The 19,681-nt window shown below is 35.0% G+C and overlaps 1 protein-coding gene across 1 annotated transcript in view; it reads right to left on the reverse strand.

Moving 5' to 3' along the window:
• MS3_00010720 (uncharacterized protein) overlaps positions 1-17,297 on the reverse strand; it is a gene marked incomplete at both ends in the record, with an annotated part of 54,913 nt that extends 37,616 nt beyond the window's left edge. Inside the window, 6 exons of the mRNA XM_051219114.1 lie at positions 1,598-1,667; positions 4,484-4,803; positions 6,266-6,614; positions 9,298-9,429; positions 12,741-12,809; positions 17,085-17,297. Of these exons, the coding sequence (XP_051067287.1) occupies positions 1,598-1,667; positions 4,484-4,803; positions 6,266-6,614; positions 9,298-9,429; positions 12,741-12,809; positions 17,085-17,297 (1,153 nt within the window). The remainder of the gene's footprint in view (positions 1-1,597; positions 1,668-4,483; positions 4,804-6,265; positions 6,615-9,297; positions 9,430-12,740; positions 12,810-17,084) is intronic.
• Positions 17,298-19,681: the final 2,384 nt, after the last annotated feature.

Raw genomic sequence — 19,681 nt, forward strand, 5'->3', positions numbered from 1 at the left:
GAATTGCACGCGTGGCCGCCCTCTGTATTTTTTCTAGTATGTCTGAGTCACCTTTTAAGCAAGGGCTTGCAGCCTGAACGCAGTTCTCTAGCTTAGTTCTCACTAAGGATGTGTATACTGTGGTGAACATGGTAGTATCTAACTTGGTGAATGTCCCTTTCAAAGCCCAGAGGGTTCGAAACCCCTTAACTGCGACCTCCCGGCAATGGGCCATCGTCTTAAGATCATGACTCACTGTCACCCCTAGATCCTTATGAGGCCGGAATACGGGTAATGACACATCCCCTATGTTGTACTTATTAACCTTTGAATCCCTCAAGTGCATGTAGACACACTTTTCCGAGTTGATAGGCATCAGCCACTCTTGAGACCAGTTTATCATATTATTTAAGTCTGCCTGAAGATTAAATGCGTCTGTGTCTCCAGTTATTACTCGCCAACGTTTTACATCGTCAGCGTATAATAACATTGGAGACTGTACTATACTTGTAAGATCATTAAAGTACATTATAAAAAGTAAAGGACCTAGGACGGAACCTTGGAGTACTCCACTAAGTACTGGTCTCCAGATGGAGCACTTGGAATTTATTCTTACTTTTTGTCTACGACCTACTAGGAAATCCTTAATCTATTTTAAAAGAGGTCTGGCAATACCAAGGTTTTCCAAATTCAATGGCAGTCTATTAGTTGACACCTTGTCAAAAGCCTTACTGAAGTCTATGTAGACAACATCCACTGAGTTTCTGTTGTCTAGCGCATTAATCCAGAACTCCCCAGCTATAAGGAGGTTCGCTGTACAGGATAGACCCTTTCTAAAAACATGTTGTGCCATGTTCAGCAAGTTATTGGTTTCCATAAATGCCGTTATGGTCCGTTTGATTATTCTTTCCAGTATTTTAACTACAACACTGGTGAGGCTTGCGGGTCTGTAATTCGAGGGAACTTGTCGTGGACTTGAAAGCTTCATTAAAACCTTTTGTTCAGCACTGCAAGCTGAGCTCTTATCGCTTTTATATTTCATATGCGACAGTGATAAATTTCCACTAGGCTTATCTAATCTTTAACTTGGTTACAGTAAACCACACTTGGAAACCAAACAGTGAACTTGTAGCGGTGAATGAATCCACCATCTCAAGATAAATAGCGCTATTAGCGTTTGAAACTGATAACGACCTCACCAGTTTGACTGGACGCACTTTAGATCAAGGCATTCAGTCAAACATGTGCACCGGATTACCAGTGGATATCCGTTGCTATGCAACCCTTGCAATCACAAACCAGCATAGATTAACCCCTTCCTAACATACGAACAAGCTGGAAAATCACGCTGTAAACACGTTCATCATCCCCGACTTCTGAGTTTACTGGGTTGAAATCCTTCAATTACCAAGGTTTTGCAGATAAAAGCGTTAACGAGCGCCGAACATCTGTGGTATATCAAATTTTGTTGGGTCGTTTGGCCAACTTAGCATTTTCGGAGTGAGTAATTAATTCAAAAAATGAATATGGAGATAGTTGAACTTGAATCCTTACTTGTATTTGCAGTACGCAGCACGCATTTATATGAAACATGGCGTCAATTGAAATATTGATTTACTTGTATCTCTTCTTATTTTAGCTATTCGATAATTATTTCTTTTAAAACAGCAGTCAAATGTAGCCTTTACCTAATTAAAAGTTTAAAATGATTTCCAAATATGATTTTAATTGTAAAACCACATACGTTGTTTGGGATAACCACCTTTTATAATTTGTTCAGTATTCCTTTTATTGTCACTGTATGACTAACATTGCCTCTTACTTTTCTGTTGGTAGGAAATCAACTGATGAACTACAGTGATATTCTTGTCTTTCACAAGTAATTTTGATTCTTAAATGAGAGATATCAAACACGCTTAGTAGAAAATTGATAATAGCTTCTTTCACACTCAAAATGCATGTGTTAATAATGTGTTTACAATATAAAGACAGCTTATCAATAAAATTAGGCGACAACTAATTTTCTAATCCTGCCAGAAATTATTTTAACGGGAATCCTGTTGAAACTGAAAACTGGTGATGAATTTTATTGTTCACTTGGTACCCTGTTTTTGCTGATTAGTATGTTAGGTTAACGTCTGTGAATGGTTCACAAATGTAGCCGATAGTATATATGAAAAGAACACTAGTAACCAAAAACCAATAGCTTAACTGTTAGTGATATATTTGGCCGACGAATCCCAAGTGAGACGAGAGTTTTAGGTTTCACTGCTAGACATATTCCACTTATTCCATTTGAAAAAGTAATAGATGTTATATTCACAGTCAGGTCTAAATAAGTGTACTTAGGAATGCTAGGCAACATTATTCAACAATAACCAAGACGGCTTTCATAAAGTGTGCTTCCCGTAGTTGTACATACTATGTTCCAGACCACTAGATCAGTTGACTTGAATTTATTTATGTAAAAATCTCTCTAGTAACAACACATAATACAAAAACTGATGTAATTTACGAGTTATAGCAGTATCTTAGCAACTCATCATTGTGGCTATGAACCGGCGTGTGGAAAAATTTGCATTCAGTTTGACAGATGACTTTGAGAAGTTTAAAAGTTGTCATATGATAATTTCTAATAAGCTCTTGAAATTTCCAGCCCTCAGTTATGAATACTTTGCGTTTTTGTTAAACTACCAACTGCAACTACGGTATTGGTGGCTTCAAATCCATGAAGTCAATTTTGAAACCAAAAATGTCTCCACGTATTTAAATGAACACAAAAATGACCTTCTATGAATTTGAGAGGCCAATATAAAAGTGATAGACCAGTAGGAAAGTTACTTAAGTGCCGTGACTGGTTGTTTCTCAGTAATTATATATGGGATTTCAATAAAAGAATTTATAGCTGTCAGTCATATGCTTATCTGTCTTAATCTTAGTAGCCACTGTTTGAGAATTGAGTTGAAAGGTGCTGTCAAATCATGGATCTAGGCAAGTCAAGAAATACTTATTTTAACAGTGCCCATATATTCTGGTGTTTTGCCCTGTTCGTTAGATAATCTAAATACTGAATATCCTTGAATATCGTGTCGTTCTGGATAATCTCTGGCTCAGTAGTTTTGAGGTTCAGTGTTCGCGTGCGAGACCTAATGCCCTAGTTTCTATTCCCACGAGTGGGATCTTCGTTGCGTACTGCTGAGGAGTCCCACAATAGGACGAAACGACCATCCAGTTTTCCAAAGTTTTTAATGGTGGTCTAACATCAATCGTCTTGGATTCTACTGCTATCCACCATCCATCGTTGCTTAGAATGCTTGTAAATTAAGGCAATATCGAGGCAATACGCACAGTATGCACATATGCCAATACGAGACTGATCAATTTCAGTCCAAAACATCAATGGTAAGATTCAAGTTAAACAATACCAAGTAAATTAATATTTATAAGATAATTACATGGATTTGTAGCTTATGATAATGTGATGTATGCTACTGATGTCAACATATATCAGTAGTATGCATCATCCATCAAAAGTGAAATGTCTGGCAGCAGAAGGTTAAGAAGATCAAAGGAAAGAAGACGAGAACAAAAAAGATTGGTGTGGAAACGAAGGAACGATGAAGTTGGAGACGATTGACTGACACTATGCAAATAAAGTATTTACTGTATGCTTCTCAGATTTTATTTTGATGCTTTGTAATTTTTTGCTCAAATACATTCGGTTGTACAATCGGAATTTTAGTGCACTTTTTGATTCGAGTGGCTTAACTTTAAATTTCGCACTGCCTTTTTGAACAATATCCTAATCAGTTTATACTTTTAAAAAAAATGGGGTTTCAGAATCCCTCCACTATTAACAAAAATCTTATTGTGCCCATATTACATTGAATAGACTGTTTTCATTCCACATGATGTCACTATTTGTGCAGTCATTTTGATTGTCCGGAATCAGGTTAAAGGCAAACACGATTGTGAATAAATAATCGCTGTCAATATGGAAGCATGTTCAGCGTTTTTCTTCAAACATATAAATTAACTATTTCTAAGTATTCCACCTCTCTAGCCTCGTCTACACAAAAGGTCAAAGATTACCCAAATAGAAATGAATGAAATGAATTGAAGCCTAATTACAGTGTAATAGCATTACAATTTTTAATTGGTAGAAATCAGTATACATTTATGGAAACAGCTGAATTTTTTTTGTGATCATGAACCGATCGATGTTTGAGTGAAACCGAAGGTTCTGATTTCGAATCCCATGTGAGATATAGTGGATGTGCATTACTGAGGTGACCCACACTAGGAAGAAACGGTCACCCAATGCTTCCACGCTACCAATAGTGGTATAATATCGGTCGATTCATGATCTCGAAAAAATTCCAAGAATCCTGAACAGATTGATCGTTAATGAAAACATTAAAAATTCAGTGCCGAGTTTTAAAGAAGGAAGGTATAACTGAAAAAGTTATAAATCCGTTTGTAAAAATGATATTACTCAACTCACATTATCATTACCATTATTGTTATTATTATTCTGTCCATTAGTGATATTAGTGAGAGTTGGAGCTGCAATAAATACAATACATGGAGCAAATTCAGCAGTACGTAATATTTTCAATGCTTGTGGTTCAACATCCAATATAGCAATTAAACTAGTTGCATGTATTTGTCTTATTGTATCCAATTTTGTACCATACATTGCTCCTTCATGTGAACCATATTCTAAGTATTCATTATTAGCAATATCACGTATCATTTCATCATGTGAAATAAAATAATAATTCTTTCCATTCACTTCATCTTTACGTGGTGTACGAGTTGTATCTAATTGTAAAATAAATATGAAAATATTTTATTGGAGACTTTTTCGAAAAAACAAATGACAATTTTCCAATATCTATATGAAGTATTAATCATGTTGTTAAGGAGTTAAGCAGTCAGTTAGTCAGCAGCAACGTAGAGCTATGTACGTACGTACATCAGTTCAAGTTGCCATACCACATTAGCACAAAAATACAGTTGTCGATCCAAATCACATAGCGGTAGAGGTAGTAAACGTATAAGCAGTAATCGGAAACATACGCGTTTGAAGATGTTACTCAAGCACTATAATCCAGTGAAATAAATTTGGAAAAAGAAAAAAAGAAAGGGACATGAAGAATTCAGAAGATTAAAATTTGAGAGAACACAAGGAGTGGATGCACTTGCACTCAAAGTTTATAATATTACAGTCAGTCATGTATAATGTAGGATTAGGCACTTATATGCATCGATCCAAGTTGCCATACCTCATTAGCACAACAAAATGCTCATCAAATTGATAGAAGCAGTTACATCAATGATAGTGATATATAAAAGAAAGGTTGTGTATCACGATATGAGACAGGGAGAAAGAATTAGTTCATAGACAGAAAGATATAAAGCGAATAAATCGATTGAAGCTTGATCAATCGAAATCTTCATTATCACTCAAATCTATTAATTCGTGATAAATCTATGGATTTTCGAGGTGAAACCTTTCTAACATAGAACATTTTAAAAAGAGTAACAATAGCAGTGGAAAGTATTTTCAGAGTTTCATAGTAAAAAGTACAGTTTTATGGCTACGTTCTTACTTACTTACTTACTTACTTAAACCTGTTACTCCTTGTGGAGGAGCATAAGCCAACAAACAACACTCTCCATCCAGTCCTTTCCAGGTTTATCCAGTTGTTATTCAGCCTTTTCATATTCTTTGGCCTCCCTCTTTTCCGCTTCTTTTCACGATTCCAAGTTAGGGCTTGTCTCGTGATGCAGTTTGGTGGTCTGCTCATTGTATGTCCTATCCATTTCCATCGCCTCTTCCTAATTGTTTCCTCGGCTGGAAGCTGGTTTGTTCTCTCCCACAGAAGGCCATTGCTGTTGATGGTTATAAATACTCGTACATTCCTGATGATGGTTGTAGTAGTTTTTCAAGTTTCAGCTCCGTACAGTAGGACTGCCTTGACGTTCGTTTTGGAAGTTCTCACTTTGATATTGGTTGATAGATAGTTGTTTTGAGTTCCATATGTTCTTCAATGGTAGAGATGCGGCCCTTGCTTTGCCAATCCTTGCCTATACGTCAGCATCTGATCTTCCTTGTTCATCGATGATGCTTCCCAGGTACGTGAAGGAATCTACGTCTTCCACAGTTTCACCATTAATTATTATTGGATTGTTGTTCGCAATCATTTTATTCAGTAAACAATTAGCTTATGAAAAATTATAAAATACGATTAACTTCTATCATTATGTATTTATAACTCACGAGGAATAGGATATGCAGATTTATCAGGTGATGATTGAATTAAACAATTTTTAATATGACGTCGTCCAACACCATGTGCACCAAGTAATACTAATGTTCTACGACGAAATTGTGGTAATCTGACAACTTCTTCATAAGTAACTAAATCTAATTGATCATAAATAGCTGAATGTCTATTTTTGTATTTATCTTTAAAATGACGTTTACGACGTTTAAACCATGCACCACAATGTGTAATACCCATTTCATGTGATAATTCAGCTGCCTTATTTGCCATATGCCATTCTTGAAGTTCTGGACTAGGAATTAACCCCGCTGGTGCTTGACAATCCGAACCCCATAAACGAGCCTGAACCAAATAAAAAAAGAACGGTGTTTATGTGTAGATATAATTTAAAAGATAATAATAAACATTCAGAAGATTATCCAATATGGATTTTAAGAGGGGTAACTCATCAACTTTGAACACGTTACCCCAAAGAAATTTACGTGCAAAATCAAAATGTACAACTCTTCTTTTTTTTCTATAGTTCTAATCCTTTTTTCTCAACAACAATTAAATATGTACGATGGTACTACTTGCCTATTCTCTTATAACGTCACAAATCACGAAAGGTTTTCAATGAGATTTCTGTAGACTATGACCTACGTTTTGCGCTTGTTAGGATTTATTTGCAAACTATACACAAGGAATTGAGAAGTAATTCGAACGTTCAAAAATGTTTATACAAGAAACATGATTATCTAAAACAGCTTCCAAAATTTTAACGAAAGTGGCAATTATTAACTGGCCCGATTTTGTAAACTACTCGACAATCAATACAACGTAGTAGTATAGAGTCTCTGTAACTTGGCTTAGTAGCTTCACACTGAACATTTTAATTAATAAAACCAAATGATATGACAGACATTATTATTATTATTATTTATTATTTAAACACATAAACATTAGTACAAGGAAGCATTAAATAGATATACATCACATAAATCATTCAATTTGTGTGAGGGCTGTGATACTGCCTGGGTGCCCAAATCGAACCAGGTGGTTTTCTTAGGAAGCCACACCCGGAGCTTTTGATCCAAAGATCCGATCCACAAGGCAGTGGAGCAACGTCAGGAGATGCAGTCCCATGGTAGCCAGTGACCACTATTTGTTCCCTCGGGGTACTGGAGCCCATGTGCACCACTGGTTTGGAATCAGGGTTTTCCAACTTCCCTACGTGGGCTCTCCTTGTCCACTAACCCGGTTCAAGCGCTGGACATTCGCTTTTTGTCCTTTCAAGGTCGTAACTAACAGCGTGGCCTCAAGGAGGCATTGAGTAGAACTTCCCTGTCAGCAGTTGTATGCATGTGGTCATGTGAGAGCATTTAGAGAGGGAGAGCTGACTCTCCCCACTCTTGGCCGTACAAGGACATTTAAAGGCGTTATGATAGACAAATTACTGATCGTCTGTCTAAATTTAATAGCTCTATAACTATTGGTAGGGGTTTGTATTACCTTACTGCCAACAATAATCTAAACACACTACAAGCTAGTAATTCGCAAGTTAAATCGAAGCTTTCAAATAAAGTAAATCAATCTCAACAGGAACCGGACAATTCCAGTACAAAATATCAAAAAGATGGAATAGCATAAGGTTTTATGAATACATTATGAATCCATTAAACAAATGAGTGAGCACTATGAATCAATAGCTTAATGGTAGAATTTGAAGAAATAAGTACCGGGGTTTAAACTATCAATCTGACTGTATTAACATTGAGGTCACAAATACATTCAGATGACAAATCTTTCAAATAGAATGAAACAAGTGTTTGGGGTTCTCATTGTAAAACACAATTCAATTATACACATGATCATAATGAAACTATTTTCACATAAAAACAAATGAGTTGATAAATTTGAATGAAAATATCTACACATTCTTCAAATATAGAAACACATTATAAGTATAGGGATTTCTGGAGATTGTAGTATTTCAATAGTTGAATTCACGAGTCGATCTAAACTAGATCATCATTGAAGAATAAACTGTGTCGGTTGTGAGATCGATTGATGATAGACAATAACACCTTTGGATGCTGGATCGGTGGCCTACAAGTTAAGTGTACGCGCGCGAGACCGAAGGTCCTGTGTTCAGGTCTCGCGTGCGGCATCGTGGATGAGAACTGTTTAAGAGTCCCACACTAGAACGAAAAGGTCATCCAGTGCTTCCAGGTCTAGCTTAGTTCAACTTGTGAATACAACTGTTAAGAAATATATTAGTCATAGATTCAATCACTAACAAAGAATATATAAAAGGTTTCCTTAGTATCATTAAAAACAGTTAAATTATATGATAAATTTAATGACAGATACACATATTAGCATTGTAAGATATGGTAGATAAATGTATTAGTCTATATGTTGTCTACACCTTAGACTGACATAACAAGGAAAGAATGTAACAAGATACAATGTCAGAATTAAAGAAATGTGAACACAATCATATTCATGGCTTCATGAACTGATTCTACGTTTTAATTTGACCGTCCCCAGCTTTCTTCCGACCTGTGTCTACACTAAGAAATAACGTACATCGAGATAGATTTTGATTAGAGAAACATAATATACATGTGTTAACCATTTCAGTAGGTGGAGTGTGACAGCTTCCTAAACAGATTTTTTTCATTTTTCCCAAATACACTGAGTTTAACCTTAACATTGTTCACATTCATGTCTAAGACCTTTAATTACAGATTATTATTGATTTATATCACATGAGTTTTGTGGATATTATAGTAATTTCAATGGTTAAGATCATGATTCAGTTGAAGCCAGACCACCATGGAAAACCTGGAAGCACTGGATGGTCGTTCCGTCCTATTGTGACATTCCTGGGCAGTGCGCATCCACGATCTCGGGATTTGAACCCAGGACCTACTGGTTTGCGCACTGCTGAGGAGTCCCACAATAGAACGAAACGGCCTTCCAGTGCTTTCATTTTAAATGAGTATATGATAAATGATTATAATGAATATCTATTTCTTACTTGCCACCAATAATGATCATCTTTACTAATAATTTGTAATATATCACCAATATGAAAATGTATACCAGCTTGAGTACATGGTATTAAATCATCATTTTCAGGACTATAATCAAACATTGCACGAACATAGATCTAAACAAAAGAAAATATATATAATTTAACGGGCTTTAAAATGTATTTTTTTCAAAAGAATTTTATTCATCGGTTGAAGTTCATTTTCTTGACAGAGTGAAATGACTAACTTCAAGGAATCTTTACATTTATATTCTATGAGATTGATTAGTTATTCATTCATTCATTCATGATAATAGATGACATTAAACCTTACAGATTCATAGATCCTCTCTATGAATATGAAGCTGTGAGTTTAAAGTTCTCTAGAATCGTAGAAACTAAAAACTACAGCTACCAAATGTATCTCAGTTTCCAATAGTTATACATAAAATTCCAGTAAGTTTTCCGTAACTGGAGGTAATCACAAGAAAACTTTGAATTTAAGTATCATGTTAATGTACGTTTTAAAGTATGAACCCATTACATCCGCTATCTCATTTGAAGGCATCATTACTGAGCTATTCAGGATGTAACTGACCTTCTGTAAAAATCGACCAACATTGGAGACTAAATAGGATGTTAGTTATTACACAGTTGATCAATCCGAGAAAAAAAAGAGTTGTAGTACCCGATTCCCAAGTTTAAAAAAACGTTTAATACAAGTTCAGTTCTATGTATTTGATAATAAGTGTGGTAACAATTCACCTTCAAAAATCAATATTTACCTCTAGAAGCACAGCTATTTATTAACTACACTGAACAATGAAAGTCAAAATGATAAATGTCTATTCATTCTAATTAATAACATGACAAAAAAAATAATAAATATATTTTCATTATATTTCTGTTTTAACTTGTGACTGCCGTTTAGAGAGCAGTGGCTTATCAATCAAATCAATGACGCGTGAACCTGTATGAGCAGTCTAGTGTCCTGCTTGGTCCTGCTTTCCGCCTAGCCCAGCCAGTTAAGTTCACAACATCAATCTCAGCGTCTGCAATATGAATCATTATATTTAAAACATACTGAGTTTATATACCAATCAAATAGACCACAACGTACCAATAAATAGAAAATACACATTTGTACAAGATTTGGCCAAAAGTGGGAGGCAGTGACTAATAGACAGGGCATAATTCAAGAATGGTAAATCGTATAATAATGGTTCATAGGTCAAAATAAAGCTCATGACAAGAGAGACATGAATATGCATACTTTACTTATTCAACAATTATACGATGAAAATGTACATATAGTATTGATCCATAGATGGATCACAAAAGTTACCATACATTATGCAGATCGGGACGTAACATTTACTGACGACGTTTTGTAACCGAATGTAAACCATTTCTTCAGAGTAAATAAAATAACTAACATTAAATAAACACAAGTGTAAGTAGTACAAAGGAAATAATGCAGAATAGTTTATTTGTTTTTCAGTACAATCAAAATCATATTAGGTCTGAATAGGTCAATGTTAAGTTATTCTTGGTCAAGGTGAATTTGTATGACCAGTCACTGTATTCATTTTCCTCCTCATTGGAATATAACAAGGAAATACATTTATATTTAAATTCTTATCTAATGCTCCATTTATTTAAAATGATCATGTCCAATCTTGACATTAATGTTAATCGACTAGTTTTCATTCGTGGTAAACTTTTGTTATGGGATAACCTACTGAATCTTTTTGATGATCTGCCATATTTCTTAACAAAGAAATAACACAATATCAATTGACTTATGATTTCAATTATTGAAATTATTACAATCTCCGTAAACCCCCTTCTGAAATAACACAATAGTCTAATGATGAATTCATTTTCAAAAGTATATTACGTTTTGAGTAGTCTATAAAAGATAAGATAACCAAGTAATCGATCTGTCATATTTTTAATTTATATACAGTCAGTCAGTCAGTGGTCTTGAGTGCTGTTAGTGGTTTGAGGGCGGTTATCACTTCCCGGTTGCCCACACCATGGAAGGGTTGTTCTGGAGGTGCCTGAAAAGGAAATTAGATTAGTGGTGGTCTTAGTGACCTGACAGCGTGACCACAGTGCTCAAGGGACAACTGCTTAAGGTCGGTCACACACGACCTTTTTATGGGTAATTTTTGTGTTAGCTCCGTACTTGCTGAGACCATTACCGCCAGAGACAGATATCCGTGGGATAAGGCGAGGTGTGCATTTTTAGGGTCGACCTTTTCTAACCCCACTCCTCCATTTGGGAAGGTAGCATCGCTGTCACACCTCTGTACAGTCAGCAGTACGACTTCGCCTCCGGACCTTAGGTTTGTTGCTTATAGTTTTACCGCCCTTCAACTGACCTGTCTGACATGGTAGGACCTAGAGGAACGGTTGTTCCAGCCAATATAGCTCGGTTGCTTCATCCTGATAGGCAAGCCAGACCACCACGTCAAGGTAGCAACAACGGTCGGGAATTTATAAACACATATCATATTATTGAGTTGGTGGATGGTTGTAATAAAATGTAAGAAAACTCTGGGCTTCAGTTTCATGTCAGATGACAATCTTTAGCAAAGCGTATTCACAATCTTGGATAATGGATATTTTCTGACATTTCAACTCAGTTTATATAACATTGAGTCACTTAAATCAATGGTGACATTGCAGTTTGATCACAATAGAATTCGATCAGTACTATATCACTACACAATTAAGATACTGGTCTTGACTCAAAGATCAATTAAACATATAATACTTGTAATTTTAAATCGATCAAATCTAAGGAATTGTAAATAGACAAAGAATACTGTCAACAAAATCGAATTAGTACAGTCTATTAGGTGAAAAATAAAAAAATTCATTATCCACAATTCACTTTGTTATGTTTCACTTGGTTAAAAGTCCATTGTTTTTTATCTCTACGTATAACATTCAACCTTTGCTGAAGATATGAGAAAGAAAACTTTAAAATTCACTTATTCATCAAAAGCTTTGAAGAACACAAACTGTAAACTTGACCATTCTACTTAAGACAGATTACGACATCATTGTAGAAAATATGTTGAAACTATAATTTATGGACGACCTTTGAGAGATACTGAAGTGACACCATGAACGTGAACACCTACAGATTAGGACTAAATGACAGTTATAAAGCAGTTAGAATTCTCATGCACAATTGATGGTTTGTGTTAGAAATTAGATTTAGGATTTACATCACGAACTGACATCAGCTATAATACCAAAACTCTATTTATTCAAATGGATGGATGAATCTCGCGCCAAAAATTCGTGACTCGTTATCTTATATCTTATATCTTATATAGTCTTGCTGAAAATTTTATTATAACAAATCAAACAAAGTTTTGATATTCGTAATGAATTTTACATATTCAATCATTCATTTAAAAATAACCACTTACTTCACATTGTAATGGATGTGTTCTATAACTGGGAATAATTTTCAAACTCACATTTCCACGAGCATTACGCTTTGAATAGAAAATTAAGTATAAAATATCTGATTACTCATAAGTAAATAAGATTGGTTTAACGAAAAAATAAGGAAACGACGGTGGAAATGGATAGGACATACTTTGAGGAAATCACCAAACTGCATCACGAGACAAGCCCTAACTTGGAATCGTGAAGAGAAGGGAAAAAGAGGAAGGTCAAAGAATACATTAAATCGGGAAATAGAATCAGATATGAAGAGGATGAATAAGAACTGGAAAGAGCTGGAGGTGGTTGAATGGAGAGTGCTGTTTGGCGGCCTATGCTCATCCACGGGGAGCAACAGCCGTAAGGAGGTAAGTAAGTTGAATTTACCGATTCAATTGGCTTTTATTATGAATATTTTATTAGCATTTTAGCAAGAAAAAAATTACCAACGTACACTTGAAGTTCGAGCGTAGTTTTTTCAAATTTAGTTATATTTCTAACAGTTTCTGTATTATTTTTTATTGATATCATGAATCGAACAATGTTAGATCATCATTGAAAACCAGAAAGTACTGGACGGTCATTTCGTCCTAGTATTAGACTTCTCAGCAATGCGCATCCCTTACTAGGTTGAAAGGGCGTCCAATGCTTCCAGGTATTCAAAGGTGGTCTAAAATTGATCGATTTCTGGTCTCAATCGAAACTCAACAATCTCCACAATCAAAACTGATTATTCCTTTATTATTATTAATGACCTTATTCAATATTATATTTTTCGTATAATAAAGAGTTTCAAGCAAAGTATTTCAACAGGTTTCATCTTCTTATTTCTTGATCGATCCTGAGATAAATATCGAGTGATAGTAGCAAGTAAGGAAACGACATCTGAATAACGTACATTCATTCTAATGCATATTGCCTAACACCACGATGTTTCGGATTGCACTATTTTGCAACTTGTACAGAGAAAGGTTGTAAACGTTTTCATAAATGCAGATGAATAGGTTATGCGATTAGTAGACATAATTATGTGATAAAACAAACAAAAACATATAACTTGTTGAAATATCTGTATGACAGTAACAGGTAGCCCAAGTATTCAAGCAGTCCGCCAGTGTTATTTTAAAGTTTTCGTCATTTTCATATCTTTGCATTTTCAACTTACATCTGATTAAGTGATCATCCGAGATAAAAGTCATTGGAAGACGCAGAGATATTCGGCATTTCCATACAATTCTACTGACTAAGTTATGTACTTGATTAATTAAGTTTGTCAAATTGCATAAAGCTTCGTCGATTAACCCAAGTTCCTATACCACATCAATATAACGATAGAAATTTAGGAAGATGAGTAACAAAACAGATCTATGTGATACAGTAAGAATAATGGTAGGAAAGATTGGACATTGAGACTTTGGTTCCCGAAGAAAGAATGACAAGGTGTGTAACAAGAAATACTGAAACTCAAAATTGACAGAAAGATAAAAAGTGAATTCATGTAAACAAATGTGGATAATTTGTAGCCATTTCAACCAACGTCACCAACCATTGATCGTAGTTATCAAAAGGAAGCCAACACGTCTAGGATTAACAGTCGATGACTTCATGAACTGATATTACATTTTAATTTGCTGGCTTTTGCTTAACCCACCACTATTTCAGTCAACTATTCGCATAAACGTTGAAGAGGGGTATAGATTCATTTTCGAGGGGGGGTATGAGCAAGCGACAACAGTTACTTCTACTACAAATCTAATACAATGATAACATTTACACAAGTATCATTAATAATCCCAAAAAGCTCATTGGTACACACACAGAAAAAAATATGAACTAGTTTTTGTACGAAAACGTTTACTGTCTCGAGAGAAAGAGAGAGAGGAAAGCTCTTGTAGGGACAAATATTACCGATTAAATATTGTTCACATAACCTTGAATTACAGCAAAATAAATTGTTGAAGGAAAATAAAACAATTGACCTTAAATAATCAATGGAAAAGTTGTGGTAAATGGGATTTAAGGGTTTTTCATTTCAATCAGATCATGAAATAATAATCATTTCAATGAAGTCACTGTAACAAGTACACAAAGTAGAGGTAAGTGTGTATGTGTGTGTATTTTAGCCATTTGATGATATAAAAGATCATACAAACGGATGTTGGCGTGTTGATATTGGCTTGATCCAAAAGTATAAGTCATTATTCTTATGTTGGACTCTTAGTGATAGAACTAACTTCTTCATAGGTGTGATATTAAATTACAAAAAAATGAAGTACAATTTATGCTTTCAAAATATCCATGTTATTGTCAAATCATATTATTGAATGTTGATATTTGTTTGAAATGTAATCAGGCATTGTAAAGCTCTACGGAAGATGAAAATGTAACTTATTGTTATGGCTCAAAGCCGCCAATCAGAAGTAGCGAATAACCGATCGGACCAAGGACGCGTAAAACACGTGCGAGCAGCCTAGAGTCCTTATTGGTCCTGCTTGTTGCCTAGCCCAGTCAGTTAAGTCCAGAACACCAGTCACAGCCTCTGCAAGATGAATCGTTATATTTCAAACATACTGAGTTTATATACTAATCAAACAGACCACAACGTAGCATAAAATAGAAAATAACATTTGTACAAAATTTGGCCAAATGTAGCTGTGAATATGGGAGATAATAATTAATAGACTGGGTATAACAGTAAGTCGTATAACAGTAGTCTTTAGGTCAAAATAAAGTTTATAATAAGAGGAATATGATTATGAATTGTTTAGTTATTTAACAATTATACGATAAAAATATACGTTTAGTATTGGTTCATAAAAGGATTTCAAAGTTACCAATCATCATGTTTATCGGGACCTAACACTTATGCTCTTTCTTCTTTCTAAACATTTGTAAACGTGAAATAAAACTTGTCATGAAGTACTAATTAAAAAAAGTTTTATAAAGTTAGTTGGTGATTACACGTTTGACAAAGTTGTTAATGCAAGATTATTTATTTACTTTTTTATTTATTTATTTAACACATAGATATTGGTACAAGGAGACACCAAATACATATGCGCCACACAGATCTCATTCAATATGTGTGAGGGCTGTGATACTGCCTGGGTGCCCAACCCGGTGCTGAAGACAGGGTGCTTGATACCTGTGTGGTTGCGCCACGGGATTGTGCTGTGCTATTCAGATTGTAGCGTTAAAGCCTATACGGTATCTGTTTCTCCTGCTAAACGGGGTTGAGCTGTTCTGTTTGGGTTGTCACGTGAAAGTCCGGATGGTGTCTGGTTCCCCTGAAAACCAATGTAAAATTACCCTGGCCCACCAGGGTATATTATATAACTGATAAATTATGAGTCAAGATCAATGATTTATTTTTTATCAAAAGTGTTGAAAAATGGGAACTTTCAGCTTACATATATCAAACTTAAAATCTATAGAACTAGAAATTTTGAGTGGTAAAAGTTCAGTGTTAAAACTTTTTGAAATCTTTTCAATCGACATGTATTTGTGAAATGCAAAATTTATGAATAGCCATTACTTAACCGTAATGCGTTTATTTATTTAATTATCTAAACATATAAATATTGGTACAAGGAGACACCAAATAGATATGAGCCTCATAAATCATTCGATTTATGCTTTGATACGGCCGAGAGTGGGGAAACTCAGCTCTTCCTCTTGAAATGCTCTCACAAGGCCACGTGCACACAACCACTGCTAGCGAAATCCTACTCACTGCCTTCTCACGGCGATGATGCTATTTACGAAATTGTATGTCCGGCACTTTAACCGGGTCGGTGAATATGATGGATTCACCTAGGAAAGTCAGAAAACCCTGATTTCAAACCAATGGTGCACATGGGCTCCAGTATCCTGAAGGATCCTATTGTTGGTCACTGGCTACCATGAGACTGCATCTCCTGACGTCTCTCCATCGCCTTATGGATCAAATCTTTGGGTCGAAGGCTCCGGTTGTGGCCCCTTAAGGAAATCATCAGTTTCGGTTTGGGCACACGGGCAGTGGCGCACCCTAATGCGTAGTGATGTCTAGAATGAATATTTCAGCACAAACTTCAGATGGAAGTGAAGTGTTTGAATTTCGCTTTATGCGTTTCACTGTTTGTCCTGTACACCTTGACGTTGAAGTTTGTGCTGATGATGTCGTTCAGAAGAACGATGAAATCTTCACGACCAAACTATCCAGCTCAGAGAACAAAACTCTATCAAAATCATCCACCTCAGCTACAAATATCCTCCACCAGAGAGTTTTATTAGTTTTAAAGATTGAATTTGTTTATAAATGAAGATTATCTCTTTTAATTTCTTACCATTGGTTCATCTGTACTCTTTTGAAATTGTACCAGACGTACACGTGTTACTTGTGGTTGATCTGTATCTGATTCCATATGATCATCTTCATCACCATTTAAAAATGATGACAATGGTGGTGGAGTGACACAAATAGCTTCAGGGCCATAAACTTCTTGAGCTATTACATCATACGTTTGTAATAATGCCTGAAATAACAAACTTTTTATCATGTTAATAGATATAATGATAATAATGGAAACTGTATACTGAAATTATTGAACATTTAAATAATAAGATTTTGAGAGGGGTAAAATCTTTGTAAACTAAGTCATTTCATTTACCAAAGCCTCATATGAAAGAACCACAACACGAGTTTTGTTTCTTTACAGAAGTATATTGATTGATCAAGATTTAAAGAGATATTTAATGATTATTCGACTAGAACCATTTTCTAATTGATTAATAAACTCAATGAATACAAAATGACATAGCAAAATAGAATGTCAATAACTGAATGATTCTAGCAGACTTCAATCTCCCTAGAGCCAAATTCGCGAAACATTCGTATTCGCAAACTCAACTGTAGCTCGGTTCTTTAACCTCATCGAGAATCTGAGATTATGCAAAAATGTGAAGTCAGCAAGTCGTTGGAAAACCTTTGGATACAGTCGTGCTTAGACTGGGTATTTACAAACGAAAAATTTCTAGTTGGCAACCTCTCAATTCTGGCCTCCCTGAGGAAAAGCGATCAAGCCGTGATAGACTTCGGTTTCGTCAGGTGGATTGGGATGTTCACCCTCAACTTGATGTAGATTTTCATTGAGCCTTTTTACTGCACACGCTCTTGTGTGCTACAAAGCACTCAGTTACTCAAACGGTCCTCAATAGCTACAATCATCAAGAACCTCACTCTTTGTTTTCTAGGCCACAAAAGACACTTTTGAGCAGAGTACAAGCGAACTGACAACAACGGCGCGTACAGGTAATACAACCATATTAAGAACGTATGCACGAAGGCTATAAGAGAAGATAGACTCCAGTACCAGATAAAGCTTATGGATAAATGTGTCTCCAATCCGATAAGCTTGTACCGTTATGCAGCTTCTCGTCGTCAAGCCAAAACTGAAGTTTCCTAACTGATAGGCCCTAATGGCCCAAACAATAACAACAGCGACGCCTCTAACCTTTGGGCTGAACAATAATAATTGACAGTAATGATTGATAAGAATTGGTTTGTAGTAAAGAACAAGAAGAAGAAGGAATAGAATAAGACAGAAATAGAGGTGAACAGATTAAACAGAATTATGACTGAATGCTTAGTCGTTTGCTACAACCAAGATTAATACCAATTCTACAACTTGATACAGAAAATTTTACTTTTCAATATGGATATAAAACTTGTGTGGCAACCACTATGATGACTCACATTAGTTGCTTGGTATGTTTAAAAAAAATGAGAACAAAGTATCCACGTTAATTAAAGAGTGGTTTGCATTATATATTATTATAATCTTCGAAGATAACTAAGGAATTCTTTTATATTTCGAGACAGAGTTAATTAGAATTCTTTTTAGTTAGAAAATAGGCATAGTTGATTGATGTGAAGCGTTGACATACTTCCGTTTTGTTTTGGCGGCACTGTGACCTGATAAGCATCTTATTGTTTTCATGGAATTCATTTATTCTGTATATGGTGATTAATATCAGATAGACGTGTCAATATTAGTCTACATATATTTTTGTTATTTGTGTATATAAGCAGCTTATATTGATAAACTCAGTCAATCTTCTTCATACTTCTGGATGAAAATGCTACTTTCTCAATTATCCAGACGACAGAAAATTTTATTATTTGTTCTTGTCATCAGTGTAGCTTGTGCGGCGATTGTTGGAATCGCATTATTCGTATATTTCTCGAAGAGACATTCTTCTGGTATGTTTTTCAAAACTATTTCATTTTACTTATATCGTGACGATCTTGCTTTAGTTAGTTATTTGATGACATAACATGGTACATAAAATTAACTTTGACTGTATTGTTAGTTGTTAGATTATTTTGCGGATATTTGCTACCTCTTATTGTGTGCTTTTTGTAAATTCGAACATCTGGTTAAACAGAGTTTAGTGAAAAAAGTCAAACCACAAGAAAACTGGATTCTTGGTTGTATTGTCACATTTCTCTACGAATTAACATAGAATCCAATTTTTAAGTTACATTTTTACTTCGCATAGTTCTTGAATTCATCAGTGACTAGAACTTACATGTAAATGGAATTTACATTTCAAAACATCAAGATTCTCTGTTTTGAATAACAAAGCGGAAATCAAAGAAGACATGCGCTTCATCATGAAAATATATCCACAAGACGTATCTATTTGTCAGAAGACAATTTCATATGTAGTGATGGTGGCCAGTATGAACAGAATATACGTTCAGTAATTACTACCGATTATTTAGAATCTACTCATAACAAGTACACAGTGATGTTATACTAAATAACAGATTGATTGAATTGAAGGAAATCATTATATTCTCCATGAGGTGAATTAAGAACATGAAAACTGTTGACAGTGAAGACATATCGATTTTAAAACACGATGATCATAGACAGTA

Source organism: Schistosoma haematobium, chromosome 2 (assembly GCF_000699445.3).
Source record: "Schistosoma haematobium chromosome 2, whole genome shotgun sequence".
In the NCBI taxonomy this organism is placed as follows: domain Eukaryota; kingdom Metazoa; phylum Platyhelminthes; class Trematoda; order Strigeidida; family Schistosomatidae; genus Schistosoma; species Schistosoma haematobium.